This window comes from Vombatus ursinus, unplaced genomic scaffold (assembly GCF_900497805.2).
Source record: "Vombatus ursinus unplaced genomic scaffold, bare-nosed wombat genome assembly UNPS02014837.1, whole genome shotgun sequence".
Taxonomy (NCBI): Eukaryota; Metazoa; Chordata; class Mammalia; order Diprotodontia; family Vombatidae; genus Vombatus; species Vombatus ursinus.
In genome coordinates, this window is record NW_020954615.1 from 6,473,778 (window position 1) to 6,492,806 (window position 19,029).

At 42.1% G+C, this 19,029-nt stretch overlaps 1 protein-coding gene across 1 annotated transcript in view; it reads right to left on the bottom strand.

The window, feature by feature from the left end:
• Positions 1 to 19,029, bottom strand: part of LOC114026297 (transcription factor COE2-like) — a 53,995-nt gene that overhangs the window by 24,503 nt on the left and 10,463 nt on the right. The window contains exon 4 of the mRNA XM_027839966.1: positions 18,857 to 18,983. Within this exon, the coding sequence (XP_027695767.1) occupies positions 18,857 to 18,983 (127 nt within the window). The remainder of the gene's footprint in view (positions 1 to 18,856; positions 18,984 to 19,029) is intronic.

Consider the following 19,029-nt stretch of genomic DNA (forward strand, 5'->3'; position numbering starts at 1 on the left):
ATAGATAGATAGATAGATAGATAGATAGATAGATAGATAGATAGATAGATAGATAGATAGATATAGATTTTTTTTAGTGAGGCAATTGGGGTTGTGACTTGCTCAGAGTCACACAGCTGGGAAGTATTATGTGTTTGATGCCACATTTGAACTCAGGTCCTCCAGACTCCAGGGCCAGTGCTCTATCCACTGTGCCAACAAGCTGCCCCTAAGAAATATTTTTTAAAAGGCTATTGCAGTTGCTGGTATTAGCCCAGTAACACTAATGCTTTCAATAGTGGAAGCATTGGTGATGCTATTATTACTTTGCTTAGTTATTTAAGACTACTAAGAAAAGGAGGAAACATTTAATGATAACAAAATGGAAAGATGAGTCAATTGAGGTGTAGGGGGGTGTAGATATGAGCTACAACTGCTGGCCAACTGTGATTTGCACATGAGATGAGATGTGGCAGTAAAGGTAGCATCAGAGATAGATGTGGCTCAAAAAGGAGGTTAGTCAGCCACCTTTGTGAGAGATGGAGATAACCATAGAGCAGCGCCAGGGCTGAACTGGGAACTCTGACAAATTAAATACCGGAAGAACCAGGGAATGGCCTTAATATACTTATAGGTGCTTAAGGAAGGAAATACATAAGAATCACACAGGACAAGAAGGCCTAGATGGGTTGGAATGGGTGCTTTGTTCTCTGTATATTCCTTGTAGGTATCAAGTTATTTACATGTTGTCTCTCTGATTAGAATGTAAACTCCATGAAGGCCGGAACTGGTTTTTCTAGGACATAGCACATTGCCTGACACATAGTAAGAGCTTAATAAATGCTTGTTGACTGACACCAGCTCAAATGCCAACTCCAATGTGAGGATTTTCTTCGTTCCACTAAAAGGTTAGTATTCCTACCCTTACCCTGAAATTACTTTGTGTATATTTTTTATTCCTTTTCCTGCATCCATGGTGAATCCCTCCTCCACCTAATGGAATGGAGGTTTTGTATCTCAAGCACCTAACATAGTTCTTGAAAGTAGTAGGCAAATCATAAAATCTTTTTGAACAAAATATAATTGAATCCATAAATTATAGATAGATTAAAGAACAAAAATATAATTTTCATCCTTGCGTAAAAAGTTTGATGTACTCTCATGCCTTATTTGATACTCAGAGCAGTTTAATTTTAAGAATTATTTGTTAGAATAATAGATTTCAAGTTGGAAAAGACCTTATAGGGCATCTAGTACAATCCTCTCATCATCATCATCAGATCTCAGTTACTTGTAAACACAATAAGCTTTTACTATTTCTCCCCTTTGTTTTTCTCTCGCTTCTTTTTCGACATGTGCTTTTCCATCTAAATAGGTTCTTGTCAATTCAATAAAACTAGAATTTTCTTAAAGCATCTGTTATTTCATGTACTGTAGTAGGCACTAGGGATGCAAAGACCAACATAAATAATAGTCCCTGACCTCAAGGAGCTTATACTCCATTGGGAGGTGGGAATGGGGGAAAAGTATTATGTACAGAAGTGAAGACAAAATGTTTACAAAATGGATACAAAGTTATTGTGGGGTGGGGGGTAGGAGGAAGCATTCACATTTGGAGTAAATGGGAAAGCTCTCATGCATTCGTAGATATGTCAGCATTTCTGCTGGCCCGAGGAATCTTTATTCCCAAGATCCTGCATCATTGTTCTTTCTTATCCCCTTTCCCATTTAACCAGGTCCCATAAACTCTCTCCTTGCAGCCATGGTTTGGCCTCTTGTTTTTATTTTTCCCCCACAAGTTTCACTTTCAGAAGTCTTTCTCAATGGTATATTAAAAGATCTTGTATATCTAAGCCTCGTCCTTCTTATAACCATCTCCTAGTTAGGGGCAGCCTTATCCACTTCACAACTTTATATTGGCTTCCATGAGAACCTCAAAATGATCCTACAAGCTAGGGAGGTTGTGTGTAGTTTTTTCTCATTTTGAAGACGAAAATACTGAGTCTCAATGAGGTTCTGGAGTTCATCCAAAGCAAACAGCAAGTCTGTCAAGGAGGTGAACTGAGAACCCAGGTCCCCAAAGCTTCATTCGATGATCTTTCCACAATACCATGTGCTGTTGGTGGTCAAGAGGACCATAGCCCCTGAACAGGGGTTTAGGAACTAGATACAGCAAATCAATAATGGGAAATATGTCTTCCCCAAGTTTATAGTCTTTCATTACTTACTCTAGGCAGACGTTTCTGAAATAAAGCAAACCAACGGGGGCTGTTTAAGACCATAGAAATGTCTACCGAGGTTAAATGACTATAAGTTAAAGATAGAGTGGAGAAAGGAAACTTGTAAGCTGGTATCCCCAAATCCTCCCTGCCTGGCAATGCATAATGTCAATAGTCCCTTATTGTCTCCTTTTACTCATCTCTACAACAATTACAATCAGAATAGGGATCAATAGAGACAAGAAGAGGCTAAGGTTTTGTTTTATTTGATGACACAGAAAGGGGAAAGGAGTTCTTCTTCCCAATGGTGAATGGTCCAGAGAAAAGCATCCCCATGTATCTCATCTCAAGTGTGATCTTACATTGGCCTAATCTAGTGATGGAAAGAACCTCAGAGACCATCAAATCTGCCTATGTCATCCCAGAAATTAGGGAACTGAGCCCCAGGGAGGTTAAGTAATTTGCACCAGGTTGAGTTGGATTGAACTAGTAGTGTATCCCTATTTATTAACCAGTGAACAAACTCTAAATGTGGAGAGCACTGCGAAGCATGTACCTTAGACATTCTATCAAAAACTAAAGTCATAATCATGAAACTTAAAGTTGCAAGGGCCTTGGAGATCATCTACTCCAATTCCCATTTTCCAGAGAAGGAAACTGAGGCACAAAGAAAGAAAGTGATTTTTCCAAGAGCACAAAGACAAAAAGGAGGAGATTTGAGATTCAAACTCATGTCCTCTGATTCTAAACTCGTTCTACCATATGGGCTTACTCACATGTCACTATCTAGGGAAGCAACTTCAAGGACACAGAGTGATCATCTCTCTTTAGACCAAATTCAGGTTAAGAAAGTATCTCACAGAAGTGTAGACAGGAGCTTAAGAGGCCCTGATCCATTTATGCTATCCATCCCTGCATAATCCCACATTAGTGAATGGGATTAGATTAGACTATAAGCTTCTTGAGGGAAGGTATTATACATTGTATAATTTTGGGAAATTCATTTAACTTCTCTGGGCCTGATTTTTCTCTCCAGAAAAATTAGAGAGCTGAATTCAATTATTTTTAAGGTCCCTTTTAGCTTTGACATTCTGTGGTTTTGTGCTTGATTTTTTCCCCACTGAATTGATTGGCTGGGGGGGAATCAAACTAAAGAACCATTCATCTTAACATCCTATAAACACATGTTTAGTGTTCATTTCCACCACTTGGCACGTCCAAAACCAACTTTCTAGTTTTAGTATTGTACTCCATTTTGGTAAGAGAGTACTGAAGAGAAGTATAAGGAAAACTTCAGTCACTAAAGTCCACCTGTATCATTGCCTGCCACAATCAACACCAATGTGCAACCTCTCCTAGCTTTCGCTTCTTGGTAAATGGTGTTCATGGGAAGTCATTCCAGCACCATGTCTGATGGGCACCAGAAGAGAAAAGATTGCATCGCAAAAACCCAAAGTGAATTGGAATCACGCCCCAAACCATAGGCTGTATTTATCTATGTCTTTCTTTAGTAACATAGCATTAAGGTAAAAGGTCATCTCCCCACTGAAATATATTTTATATTTACTTTTTTTTAAAAATAATTATGGCATGGCATGAAGTTAAATATTACAGAAGCTAATCAGGAGGGAATTCAATCAAGCAAACCCCGACCTGAGAATTTCGTCTTTGCTATACATAGAATGTCTTAATCCTCCACTGGGAGCCATTCGGGTTTACTTAAGGAGTTTAATAATACACATTTCAACTGCCACAGAATCTAAATCCCATTTGGATCAGCTTTGAAAAACTTTCATCAATACCTTGAGATTTCATAATAATTCTCTCGAGGCCCAGGATCTCACGTGTCATTTCATCTTCAGATTGTGGGTCTGATTATTAGCTTACTTACATACCTTGGGTCTGGCCAAGAGATAGAAACTATAAGATTTATATTTGGGTCATTTTGTTTTTAACCACAACATTTTTTAACTAAAAATATCTAATGGGAACTACCATATCTATAGCTTGTAAAAAAAAATCTGGGCTGGCCCACGTCCAATATTAATTTTTTCAAAAAAGGAAAAACAGACAATTGTTTCTGAAAGAGATGCCATACAAGCCTCTGCCATAGTGATGGACCTAGAATCAGAAGAACTAGGTTTGGATCCCACTTCAAACACCATGTAGTCACATGAAAGTTATGTGGAGTCCTGTTTCCTCATCCGTAACATGGGGTTAATAATACTTGGACCACCTGTTCCACAAAGTTACTGTGAGGAGAATGTTTTGAAAAATGAAAAGCTTTAGAGAAAAGTAGAAGATTATTATATTTAGAGGGGCTTTTGGTGACTATACTGCTAGACGCTAGGGTCTAAGAGAATGCTTGCTTATCGAATTATGTCTATGGCACTTCACCTGTCTCAGCCTCAGTTGTATCATCTGTAAAACTGAAGGTACTGGACTAGACCATTTCAGTCCCTTTCACCTCAGGAAGATGGTGCATCATTTTATGGCCTAAACTCCCCCATCATCATCTCACTAAATATACTTTTTGATCCTATGAATCAATTAATAAAGTAGTTGCTTGCTCTAGCCTGCTAGGGTACTCTGCCTCAGGTAACAGGGAAGTGAATAGAGAATCACAGGAACACAGAAATTAGATAGAGAAAGGAACGTAGAGATCACAGCATCTTAGCACTAGAAGAGACTTCTCAGTCCATCTTATCCCAGAACCACCAAAATGGAGCTTTAGAACCAACCTCACTGGCCATCTCGTCTAATTAATTCATCCTACAGAAAAGAAAACAGGCCCAGAGAGACAAAGTAATTGGCCTAAAGCCACACAATTAGGAAATGGAAGAACTGGGGTCTGGACCCAGGTTCCCCAACACCAAACCCAGGGCTCTTTCCTCAACAACATGAATGTGTGTGTGTGTATGTGTGTGTGTGTCTTAAGATGCTAAGCCTTCATGCTTTCTATAGCAAAAGGGTCAGAGGCAAGAATTTTATCTCCAAGAGTTTGAATGGGGAAAAAAATGTGAGGCCTCTCTAAGAGAACAAAACTCACTTCAACAAAAGTAATGCAGCTCCACTGAGGTTAGTGATGATAAATTTAGGGATTAATGAGTTTACTTTAAAGGGATTTGAGAGGAGAAAGAGGGAGAAGTGGGATAGTAGATACAGTCAACTGGCCAGTCTTCAACATGAAAGGAAGTGGGGTACTGTAGAAATGTGATGGGTTTATTGGCAGAGAGACAAGAGTCTGAATCCCAGCTAAGCAGTGTGACCTTGGGAAAGTCATTAATCTGCTCTCCAGGCTACCTATAAATGAGGTTAGATAAGATGTTCTGTAAGATCCCTTCCAGCTTCAAATCATAAACTTAGGGTTGGAAGGGACCTTAGAGATGTCAGGGTTGTTGTTCTCTAGAACAAATCTTGAAACTTGAAAGGTCTTAGAAGGAAATGTATTTGGTCATTTGGCAGGGGAGAGAAGCATAGTCTAATCTCCTCATTTTATAGGTGAAGAAACTGAGTCTGAGAAAATGGAATAGTTTACCCAGGGTCACTTAGGTTACAAATAGCAGAGGTTGGATTTAAACCCAGACCCTCAGACTCAAAATCCAGTGTTTTCACCAAGGTACCAAATGGTCATGGTGTGGGGCAAAGAGCAGAGGACTAGATGACTGGCCATCTGGGTTCCAGCCTCCCTTGGGTCAGGGACTGTGTCTTACTTAGATTGTATTTCTTTTCCAAGATGTAACACACTGCCAAGGACAAAGCAGGTGTTTAATAAATGTTTGTTGCAGGAAGGGTCTTGATTCCCTCACTTATTTACTATGCACATGACCTTCAGTAAGTCATTTATATAGTGCGGGCCTCAGTTTCCACATCTGTAAAAGAAGGAAGCGTGCTTAAACAACCTCAAATTTTTCTATTTCTACAGGTCTATGATCTTGTTTGGACAAGGACAAAATTTAAAGGAACTGCCGTCCTTTCCCATTCCATTGGGGAAAAAATTCTACGGCAAGATGTGAACTTTATAAATAATGATCAAAAGTGGGAGGTGACCACTAGCCTCTTGTCTGGACCATCATCACATTAGGCAATTTCTCCTGGAACAGATGAGAAAGTCATCGGGTTTGAAATCTTCCATTTTTGATAAGATGTACATCTCTTCACCCTAATCCCATTGGGTATAATGGCAGGAAATTTCTTTCTGATGGTTTTGGGGAGATTATATCTAAGCACTTTATTAAGAGGTGGTATCCATCTTGTGGACAGAGCAATGAGAATGTGAGTCAAACACCTGCAGGGCACAAGTGAAAGATTAGATGGAAGCCTTTGATATTTAATTTTCAATGAAATATTAATTTAATATTTAATTACGCTTGGGGGTCAGGAAAGAGTGCAGTGGTAAGGCAGGGTGTTTGAAGAAGCCCTTAATATACACAGTTAAGGAGACAACTGTAAAAATCAAAGATAAATTTCAAGGGTAAATCTAAATGCCACCACGGAGCTATTCCACGTGTCCTCCCGCTCCCCATAATGTGTATTTAGAATATTAGAGCTGAGTACGCAGAGCTGTTAAGAAGCTGCCTGCCACTCTGGTAGAGGAGCCCTCCTCCTTTCCCCATTCTGGGGCTGCCAGTAGAGCCATCTCAACTGAAATGATCCATCTGAATTTCACATGGGGGGGCCACTGGCAAACCCCAGGACAGCAAGAGGGCTGTTGCTTCCACCTGCTTCCAGTTTGAGGAGGGAACAATTGTTCTCAGGCTGCCTTTTGATGTTTGATTTGGGTGCTTTTAACTAAGAAACAGATTCATTTCTTAAATAGTTTTTTTTTTAATGCAGAATAATGTGTTTTTTTTTAAAGAGAAAGAAAGAAGGGCATTAAATGGAAGTTGGATAAGCTCTTTGCATTTTAGATTCAGCTCATGTGTAAAGTTTTTTAAAATTTACAGCAATTTCTGGTGTATAGATCACAATAGAAACCTTCATTTCAATACTTCAAAGGATTGCATTCTCATTGATGGATATACTCTTTGCAAGGGTGCAGGCCATGGCCTGTTTACCCATCTTATCCTGGAAAACTCTTGCTCATGTCCTCCCATAAGTCCAACCAATGCTCTGTGGCCTTTCTCTGTTTCCTTTCACATCCCATAGGCATCAGGCAGTCATATCGGTCCAATTCTTATCCTAAATTCTCACTCTATTACTTCCCTGCCACACATTTCTTGGATATTACACCATTTTTTTTCTGTATAAGCCATCATTGGCAATATGTTGCAGTCTACTTCAACCCACCATACACCCCTCCACTGCTCTCTAGGTCACTTGCCATTCTGATTCTTTAGGAAGAGTTGTTTCATGATTCATAGATGTAGAACATTATCAGAATCATAGAACTTCAAGGATACCTCTTCAATCTCTCCCTCTTCCAGATTCTTAGTGAGTGGCATGACTGGTTCCCTGACCTTTTCCTGAAGATATCCAATGAAAATGAATCTATAGCCTCTGGTGGCAGCCAAAATTTCACTTTTGGACAACTCAAAGCTTGAACTGTCTCTGAAATCCTGGAATAATTTAACACTCAATACCCCTAACCAAGCAGGAAAAATACCAGCCCAGACAGCCTCCAAAAGTGTACCAAGCCCAACTCTAACATAAGGTCTGAAGTCAAGAAGAAGACTGGAAGAATGGGGGAAGGGGGAAGAATGCTACCCTGAAAAACTACTACAGTAGCAGAAACTCTCAAGACACAAACCTACAAGAAGGGAATGATTCCAAAATATCTACAAGCAAAGCCACAAAGAAAAACACAGCATGGGCACAAGTTTGACTAAAATCCCTGAAAGAAATGAAACAAGAGTTTTAAAATATTTTTATAAATGAAATGAGGGCTCTAGAGGAAAAATTAGAAGAGAAATGAAAGCTATGGAAGAAAGAATTAGAAAGGGAATTAACAACTTGGCACAAAAGGTATAAAATGTTACCCAAGCCACAAATTCCTTCAAAATTAGTATGGACCAAATGGAAGTTAATGGCTCCATGACACAATATGAAATATTAAAACAAAATTTTAAAACTGAAAAAAATGAAAGAAAACATCATATGATAAGACAACTGACTTAGAAAATCAATTAGGAGAAATAATTTAAGAATTATTGAACTATCTGAAAGCTATGTCAAAAAAGATCCTAAAAACATTTCAAAAGATAATAAAAGAAAACTGCCCAGATCTCTTAGAACGAGAGTGCAAAGTTGAAATAGGAAGAATCGACCAATCATTCCTTAAAACTGCAAAATGAAAACACCCAGCAACATTACAACCAAAATCCAGAAGCTCCAGGTTAAAAAAAAAACCTGCAAGTAACCAGAAAGAAAGTTCTGAGGATCCAGTCAGGATCACATAAGATTTAGCAGCTACTAAGCTTATAATCAAGAATAACGCACTCAACAAAAGTGAGTATAATCCAAAAGAGTAGAAAATGAACCTTTTAACAAAAGCATTCTCGACTATTTCTGATGAAGAGACCAGGGCTGCATAGAAACGTTGAAATTCGAATGTAGTAATCAAGAGAAAGATAAAATAGTAAACATAAGCAGTAAGCACAAGGGACTAAACAAGTATAAACTCTTTATATGTCCCTTCAGAACCCTATCATGATCAGAGGTCATAGTGGGAGTCTAACTAGACAGAGGGACTAGGAATGGTCCTGTTATGTTTTGATAATTTTAAAAGATAAATGGAAAGGGGGGGAGAAGATTATACCAGGAAAGAAAAGGGAGAGAAGGGAAATTATCTTATATAACACCATATCAACACCAAATTATAAGAAAAGATAAATATGAAGAGTTGCTACAGCCCCAACCTGACCTACTCAAACCAACTATTGATGCTAAAATATGATGAATGGATAAAAGAAAAGATTATCACTATTTCCAACAGAAGTGTAAATAATGTAAAAGACATAACATCATAGAGGTCAAAAAAGTCCCCCTAAAACATCTCAGCCAGCAAACCCTTGATCTCCTTGGCAAAAAGAAAGAAATGGCAGTTAAAGGCAACGTCCATTTATAATACAAAATAATTTCCAAAGTATTATGGAGGAGGTTGGATGTCTTTTGCCTTTATTTGACTCCCCAGTACTAATCATGATGCTCAGCACACAATAGGTACTTAATAAATGCTTACTGACCCGTACAGATGCCCCTTGCCAAAGAGAGCCCAGTTAAGAGAAGGCACAAGGGTGGGATAGGAATGACAAAATTAATATTTCTAACAGGCTATATTTTAAATTGTGCTCTCTTGCCCCTGTGCCCCTGCTAAGATCACCTCTTGTCCTGCACTTCTAACTCTGAGGGGAAAATACGAGAACTGGGGAGAGAAAGGGCTTGCCCAGTGATGACCTATGTGACCCTGGGTAGGTCAATTCACATCTCTGGCCACATTTTCTCTCAATTTTCTCCTCACGAGGGGCTTAAACTATGTGACTGCTAGGGTCCCTTTCAGCATTAAATCTATGAACCTATGAGCCAATATAGGCAACATTGCGTAGTGGGTAGAGATCTGGGTCCACATCTTGCCTCTCACATGTAGAAGCTGTGAGACTGGACACGTCATTTAAGCAGGAATTTCCCTATGACAATGAAATCCCAAGTCTAGCTTTCTCCTTATGATCCTAAGGATATTTCTTTGGCTCTTGCCCAAGGTGACATTCTGCCTCCGTTTTCCTCAGCTCACACAAGTAAGGGAGACTTTTTAAGTTGGGGGGGGGGGTGGAATTTTAGATACAGCCCTGAGTATCCATAAGCCTGGGCTAAGGGGATAAATAATAATAAAACAAGCACTTTCTCCAGCGATAGCCAGAGGCATCCTATCAAATGATGGTGCGAGAAAAAAGCAGCCCCATGATTATCATGAGTGGGAGGAAAACATGTCATTTTCAGAGGTGGGGTGTTGCTCCTCTAGCCCTTGGCATCGGCAACAGCAGCCACCTCAGGGAGCTGATTACTCCAGTTTGGTTAATTGCAGCAGGTGAGGCTAAAATTAATGGCTAGGGCTCATTATGGTGGCACCTCTCAGCACAGAAACTGTCAGTGTTGGGGGCACATAGGGAGAGATTGATCTTCTCCAACTAACTCCGATGAAATTTCTTTCCAAAAGGATTCCTTCTGATGAATGAAGACTCATCTGAGACTCCAAGCTACCGCCCTGTCCCTCCAAATCTGACCAGTGGATCTCCCAACAGTTCCATGCAGGACCCTAACACCAAAAAGCAAGGTTTTAGGTTTCTTCCTCTCTCTTAAGTGAGGATTATTTTTCTTTTTTTCACTCACACTAGAGAAAAAATTGGAACTGGGTTTGAATCTGGCTCTTTAACTTGCTTAGCTGTGCGAACTTAGGTAGAGGCCCTCTGAGCCTCGGGGTCTACTGTAAATTAAGGGGGAGTGGACATATAATGTGACTTCAAGCTGCAAATCAATGATTTTATGCTCCTATGAACTTCTTTGTGCCTCAGTTTCCTCATCTGTAAAACAAGGGAGCTGGGCTAGATGACCTCTAAGATCCCATCTCTAGACCTTTGGTGCTATGAACCCCTCCCTATCTCCATTTCTGAATCTGTACCACGAGGTTGGGCTCAATAATCTCTAAAGTATCTTCTAACTCTAACTGTATAATCCTACAATCTAAATGAGTTTCCATAGTTGATTGATCATCCCCACTGCTTTAAACAAGTCACAGAACCTCAGAGTTTTAAGGCTCACAGGTTTAGAAGCAGAAGAGGCCTTTGAGACAAACCTAAAGTCCAACACTCTCATTTTGCAGCTGAGAAAACTGAGATGTGGGGAAGTCCATAGTGTAAGGATGGGGTCAAAACCACCCTGCCCCATTTTAGCCTTAATACCTTAACTTGGTGGGAACACGTCTTAATCAATTAATCATTCACAGACCTTAGACTAAGTGCTAAAAGGCCTTTTGAACTGGAATCCTGTTTGGATAAATGGAGGAAACTTGGCCATACCCCAGGGATCGTCTATAAATTCTCAAGAAAGTTGAGAAAGGAAAGGAATTCCAGAAACCGGAGCAAGTGTGGCTTTCCAGCACACGGGTGAGGAGAAACCACTGGAGTGGGGGAAAGAGGAGAGGGAGGCCTCAAGTGTGGCCTTGGCCAAGTATCCTCTCCCCCATTCCCTTTTCCCCAATTTTTTTTTGGCCAGAGAAGGCCCTCGTGAACCTCAAAGTGTCCAGAAGGTTTTAGACTTTTTATTTTCCCATCAGTATCCTATGGGTGTCCCTGCATCAGCTAGCAGCATTGTCTGCATTGTAAGCTAAGGACAGACCTGACACAGATTCAGTCTGCTTATGGGGAACTATTTGATCACTCCATGAATGGGAGAAAAGGATTTTCAGAGACTAGGACCTGTGAGTTACTCCTTTGTCACATGTGACCTCTAAACTTGGGCCCACTTTACCACGGGCTCTCTACGTATTTGTGGGAGAATGTGTCGCACAGATTTGATGGGATGTTTGAGGGGACTAACTAGCTCTACTCTACCACCTTAGTAAACACCCCCCTTTCTAAAAGCTATTTAAGGCTAAATGATGATATTAACATCCTCAACTAGAAACCCGCTAGCCAAGATCTGGGTCTATGAGATTTGTCTGTGAGAATGGGAGTCAGGATAAGAATCATCAGAGTTTATGAGGGCCCCAAAGTATCACAGGCTCATAGATTGGCAATTTGAAAGGACCTTAAAGGCCATCTAGGTCAACCCCCTCGTTTAATTGGTAAGAAAACCAAATAAGAGAAGGGATAGGTTTTGATCACAAGTTTTCTGACTCCAAATCTAGCATTTACTGGTCAGTCAACAAATATTTATTAACTGCTGACTATGTGTCAGGCACTAAGTTCTGAGGATATAAAGAAAGGCAAAAAAAATTTTTTTTCCACTGGATTAGGACCTTAAGTGACCATCTAATCCAATCCATAGCTGAAAAATCCCCTCTTCAACAGCTCTGGCAAGGACTCATTAAGCGTTGTCTCCAAGCCCTCCAATGAGGGACAGTCAATGGCCCCCAGAGGCAGGCCATCCCATTTTGGACAGCTCTAATGGGTAGGCAGTTTTTCCTGGCCTCAGGCGAAAATCCATCTCTACAATTACCACCTCGGTTTTTTCATGAGGCTTCCAGTCTTTCCGCCATCTAGGTTAACTCTCTCATGGTCATACTTGATTGGACACTGTTAAGTCTTTATCCCCCACGAGATGCTGATATTGAGAGAGGGGCAGGAACCTCAGTCAGGGAGCACCGAGGGCTCACAAAATCTATCCCGGAAGCGATGTTGATTAGAGACTTGGGAGATTCTTTATATAAATAAGGAATCTCAGCACTCAACATGGCCAAGCTTGGTGCTTCCATCAGGAATAACAGCTCATATTATATAAAACTTTAAGGTCTACAAAGCACTTTGTACATATTATTTTAAATGAGCCCCACAGTACTCCTATGAGGCCCTTACTCAAGCCTCTCCCTCCTCAATCATCTTGGATTGACCTCTCTGTTTATATGCTGTATCCACTCCCATCCTCTAGAAATTCCTTGAAAGCTGGTATTTTTTTTTCTTCATTTTTCTGTGTGTCCCCAGTGCTCAGCACACTACCTGACATATATTAAGTATTTAATGTCTGCTGGTTGACTAATAGATGCTTGTTGGATTGGTAGAACCATCAGAGACTGTGCTTGTGCTATGGCCCTCACAAGTCCAGGAGGCAGGCACTCTAGGTAGGATTCTCCCCTGTTTCACAGGAGGCATGGAGCTAAGTGACTTGCCCATGGTTGCAGCTCAGCGTCAGAGGCAGGATTCAAACCTGGGTCTTTTCCGACACCATAGCCAATCCTCTCTCCACTGCACCCCACTGCTCCCTTCACATTGTTCCCCGTCCCCTCCCAATTCTTCTCATTTTACTGCAGGACTGTCTATACAGTGCATTTGAGCCCTAATCTGATTTAGGACAGCAGAAAGTTTCTACAGAAGTCCCGCTCTCAGGAAGCCCATCGAGCTGGAAAGATGAGAGCCCTTTGTCCACTGGCTCTGCAGGAGAAGAGGCCAGAGTGTGACAGACCAGCATGGGAGAGGGCCCAGGTCTGACACCAGAGACAGCCCTTCCAGACATTTCCAGGGAACATTCCATCTCATTCCGTGTCCAGCCACTGGACTGAGCTTCCCTACTGGGTTACCAATTAGTTCTCCTTGTCAAGTGGCAGTTTTCTCAGTGGGAAGGGGCCCAAGATCACCAATTCACTTCCCACGGGGCCTGGAACCATCCCCTCATGGTTTCTGTTTCCCAGCTCCACTAAATTGGGTTACAGTTGATCCAGCAACCTCAAGGTGAAAGTTTCTGGCTAGTGTTACTGGGCTCCAGAGCTATCCTGATGCTCCTGCCTGGGTGGTTTCGGTTATGTGTTTTGCTTGCTGATGGTGGCCTCTGGAAGAGAGCCTGGGTTCCCTGAAGATTGTGCCTCTGGAAGATTGTACCTCTGGGAGAGAGCTTGGGTTTCCCTCTTGCTATTTCATTCCTATCCTTCCCCACCACCAACACTCACCCACACCACCACCACCATCACTACCCCAACACGCATACACTGGATCTGTCATAAACTAAATGGGTTTAGGGCCAGAAAATGGCCTTCCATCCAGAAACATCTTTCTCCAAATAACTGCCTTTTTCAAAATCAAGTTGAACAGACACCAACGTTACTTCCAATTCTAAAATCCCATGATTCTGTCTTCTAGGAGTTTTGGACTAGAGGAGATTGCAGTTAAAAATCTGTTACACTGTGGCCACACCACAGTTTTTATTATAGTGATGCAGAATGGTAGCGATAATGATGTTGATAGTGAAGAGAACGCTTAAGCACATTGTGCCTCTGCAGACGGATTAGCCAAGGCAGTACTAGATCATGGAAAAAGAATTTCATTTGACTGGGGGTGGGGGGCAAGGAGTGTAAAAACAACCAGGCTGAAGAACTAGCTAGGACCCAGGTTTGGTTTTGAGGGCCTTAGCAACGGGGACTGAACCTGTGATTTCATTGGTATGTGGAAATCTCAGGTGAGAAAACTCTCTACCATTTCAGATCAGTACCTTCTCTGCCGTTCCTAGCCTTAGAGAGTGATTGTTTCCCCAGGGCAGAGTTGGAGGAAGGAGCAAGAAAAAAAAGCACAGACTCCCAGGAACACATGAATGGACCCTACTGGAGGGGTAGGGAGGGAGTTTGGGCTAAGGGAGATTAATGTATGACTCCCAACCCGCATTAATCTCCCTTAGTGTCACTCGACCTCTGAGCGGTGATCCATTCGTGTATTCTTGGGGAGTCTGTGCTTTTCTTCTCACCCTCCCCGCAACTCTGCATTGGGAAAACAGCTGTGGAGAGTGAGGGCAGCTGGTAATCAGCCATACTGCGGATCCACGAGAAATTCATGTTATTTAATGTCCAGGACATAGTAGGGATAAGATAGTAGGGAACACAGCAGGGATAAGATTAGGGACCGGACCTGTGATTTGAGAGCTATAGGGGACTCCTCCTACCAGTCAAGCCTCCAACTGTTCTGCACCTTAGACTCCTGCATGGAGAGGTTTAAATGACCCTCCCAGGGTTACTCAGTCAGTGTGAGCCAGAGGCGTGAATGAAAACCCGGGGCCATCCTGGCTCCAATGCCAGCACTTTGACTACCAAAATCAAGATGTTTTTGCATTGATGATTGAATGAATGAAGGAATGAACAAATGAACGAGTGAATATACAGGCAGCTATTCATCCAAAACAGTTTCATCTCTTTCAAATTAGTCCCCCTGGGAGACTACACACTTAACCATTTAGGGGTAGAGTGCTTGGAGTCACTGAGTTTGTGTCTTATTCAGAAACTTACAAACTCTGTGACCCTGGGCAAGTTATTTGCCCTTCGTGTACCTCAGTATCCTCATCTGTAAAATAGGGATAAGAATAGCACCTACCTCTCAGGGTCACAGTGAGGATCAAATGAGTTAAGGTAAGTAAAGAACTCTGCCAAGCTTAACACAATATATAACTCCTAAGTCTCGTTGTTGTTACTTAGTCTGACAATGTTCAAAATGTCACCGACACTAAGTTCTCTCTTGGAAGCACCTTCAGGGCCCATTTATGAGCCACAAAGCTGTCTTGTTATTTTATCACCACTCCTAAATATCTCTGTCACCTCCTCCCATCTTAAAAACGTGAGGAGCCAAGCATTAGCTGTAACACGACCGTGGCTACCCAGACCTTTTCCTAGACCTGCATCTCCACTCAAACACAGGTCATGTCCAAGAATGTCGAGTCAGATATTAAAGCCATATGGAAGGCTTCCTAGACTGTCTGTGTCTATTTCATGGAATCATAAAATTTTTAAAGCTGGAAGAGGCCTTTGAGATCTCCCCCTCCCCCCAACCACCACCACCACCACCATTTAATAGATGAGGAAGCTGCGTCCCAGGGAAGGGCAGTGACTTACCCATGATCACACAGCTAATTAGTGGCAGAGCCTAGAGACCTAGGACTATTCAATCTAATGCAAAAGTTTTAAGTGCCTCTTATGTCCAATATCCCCTGATTCCACACACGTTAACGTTCTTTCTACTATATTCCCGACTACGTTTTTTTCTTTCAATTCAATCCAACCCAGCCAGCGTTTATTAAGCACGTACTGTGTGCCGGGCGCTGTGCTAGGCGATGGAGGATATAGATACAAAAATCCAACATCTGCTGCCTTTGGAAGATTTTATTCTACACTAGAGGAAAGCGGCATATACATTTACATTTGTAAATCAATAAAATGGCATTTGGCTCTGAACACAAAAGACAAAAAAGTCTCACTCTAAGTGACCGCTGGATGCTGATGAGTTGGAAAGGAGAAAAGAATAAATGTGCTCAGGACAGTGCAATATCTCTGAAAAAAGTATCATGAGCCTGGTGCATCGCCCAGCTTGTGAAATTCTGCCCTTATATCTATATTTTTTTCTTTTTCTTTCACTTCAAAGGGTAGCTTTGCACTTAATCTTCCTGCCTCCAGTGACCCTCGTCCTCCAACACAGCCTCTGGACCACTCCAAGAGTCAACCTCAGAAAACACAATTTTCACGGCACTTCCTGTCCCAGAGGCCACCCAAGCCACCCTGTGTTGAAGACACAGATTCCGTCAATTCTTCTGGGCCTCAGATTCCACATCTGTAAAATGGGGGGATTGAACCAAATGATTTCTAAAGTCTCTTTCAGCTCTACACTAGTCCCTTCCCTCCAGGGTCTGTCCTACTGATCTATCTAACAAAATTCCCACAGCCTTTCTTTCCCACACACTCTTGCTACGTCCACCATGCTTTCTTACTGGAACACACATGACTGACCCTTCCTAGGATTCTTATAACATGTTATTCACAGACAGCTGGCAGCAGGGACCTCAGTAGACATTAATCCAACCAACACACAAAATATAGTGTACCCAACAAATGTTCATCCAGCCTATTCAGGAAGATTTCCAGGTGAAAGGGGGAATGCGCCACCTCCTAAGACAACGTATGTTCATCATCGTAGACTCAATGGGCCAGTCCGTTTGGCCTTTGTATTGTTCATCACTCATAGAACTCTCTTTCCATTGCCTTCCCTTTGCTTTGGCTGTTGTCCACACTGGAATGCAATCCTCTCTCACCTTTGCCTCATCAAGTCCCTAGTTTTCCTCAGTCCTCAGCCCAAGCACCACCTTCTTCAGCTTACTGCTCCCCCATCATCTGGCACATATCACTATATGTACTTGTTGACTCCCCCAAGAGAACATACACTCCATGAGAGCAGGCTTTTGTTTTTGTCATTGCGTCCTTAGAGCTTAGCACAGTGTCTGGCATACAGCAGGTGATTAATAAATCCTGATCCAGGGGTTGATTAATAACTTTGTTCAATTTGTTTTTCTCTTCTTGGACTCTAAGAGTTTAAGGTACTCAACAAACATTTGAGTTAACGGTTTATAATTGCAACCATCCCCGAAACTGGCTATGGTGCTATCCCCTACAGAGCTGGATTCTGTGCAAGACAAGTCCAACGTGAGCCCCCATCCAAGGCAGTGGCTTATGCAATCAGAGATTCTCAAAGTTGGAGGAGACCTCAGAGGCCAGGGAACCCAGTCCATACCTGGCAAGAATCCTCTTCAAAACAGATTTATTTCATAGACAGAGTCTCAAGGTAGGAGGGGACTTCAGAAGTCACCAAGCCCAAGATCTCATGAAGAAGACTAGACCAGGGGCAGCTCGGTGGTACAGTGGATAGAGATCTGGCCTTGGAGTCAGGAGGACCTGAGTTCAAATCCGGCCTGAAATACTTGACACTTAACTAGCTGTGTGACCCTGGGCAAGTCACTTAACCCCGATTGCCTCACCAAAAATAAAAGAAATAAAGGTGATATTAAAAAAAAAGATAAAAAAAGATATCAGTAAAAGTTTTGGGGCAGCTAGGTGGCGCAGTGGATAGAGCGCCGGCCCTGAAGTCAGGAGAACCTGAGTTCAAATCCGGCCTCAGACCAAACACTTGACACATACTAACTGTGTGACCCTGGGCAAGTCACTTAACCCCAATTGCCTTAAAAAAAAATAAAATAAGAAGACTAGTCCATCCAACACTCCCAACAATGACACAGTCAGCCTCTGCCTGAAGCCCTCCAGGGAGGACACGAGGATTCCTTTGACCTAATGTGCTGGGTTAGATGGTTGGGCCGAGGTCCTTTCCATTCTGTGCTGGTGTTACTACATGGAGGAAGACCAAGGTCTTCCTACATGACTCTGCACCCAGATGAACAAACCCAAAGAACAAAGAGACTGTGATTTCTCCTGAACCATACACAATATGCCCATTTCTGTATCTAGTACCTAGCACAGGGTGTTGGTCCTAACATCATAGGATCATCATAGATGTAAAATCAAAATGGCCCTCAGAGACCATCTAATCCAATCCCCTCGTTTTATAGATGAGGAAAAGGAAGGCCAGGGAGATGAAGGACCTTGCCCAAGGTCACACAGGCTGTAAGGGTCAGTGATTGGATTTTAATCCAGGTCCCCTGACTCCAGAGCCAGGGCTCTTTCTACTATACCAGATGCTTGATAAAGATTTGTTGAAATGAACTGGCCTACGTTAGACCTGAGCTCCCGCTTTCCCATTTGGGAACGTGTCATAGTCAAGTCAAGAAGCATCTGGGTTTGAGTCTTGCCTCTGACTCATCCTGACTGTGTCTCCTTGGAAAGTCACTTAACCCCTTGGTGCTACAGTCAACTAAGAAGGCAAGTGTTTGATCTCCATTGATAAAGCAGATTTCCTCACTGGGTGTGCCCTCCACTAAAGAAATCACAGGGATGGATGAAAAGGAAGAAAATCTCTTGTCTAGGCCAAGATTTGGCACACTAGCGGAAAGATCTAGCAATAATCACGGCAGGTAGAAGGGCTGACATTCACACAGTGCTTTATGGTTTTCAAAACCCTAGACAGATATTCTTTCACTTGGGCCTCGGAGGTATGATTATCCCCATTTTACAGATGACTTAAAAAACGCAAGAAGGCAGAGAGGAGGTCTCATTAGGGAGAAGAGCAAAGAGCCCCTGAAATCATCTGTGCGCTTACCTGTGTAAATGAACCTTCCTGGGGCCCCTTTGCAGAACTGTTTAGACTTATATGATAATGTCACTTCCACCACTCCAGGGATGTGTCGAGGGGGAGTCTGGACTCTGATGGCATGAGGTGTTATCAGCTGGAGAGGAAACAAGTGAGAAAAAATAATGGGGAGAGAAAGAGAA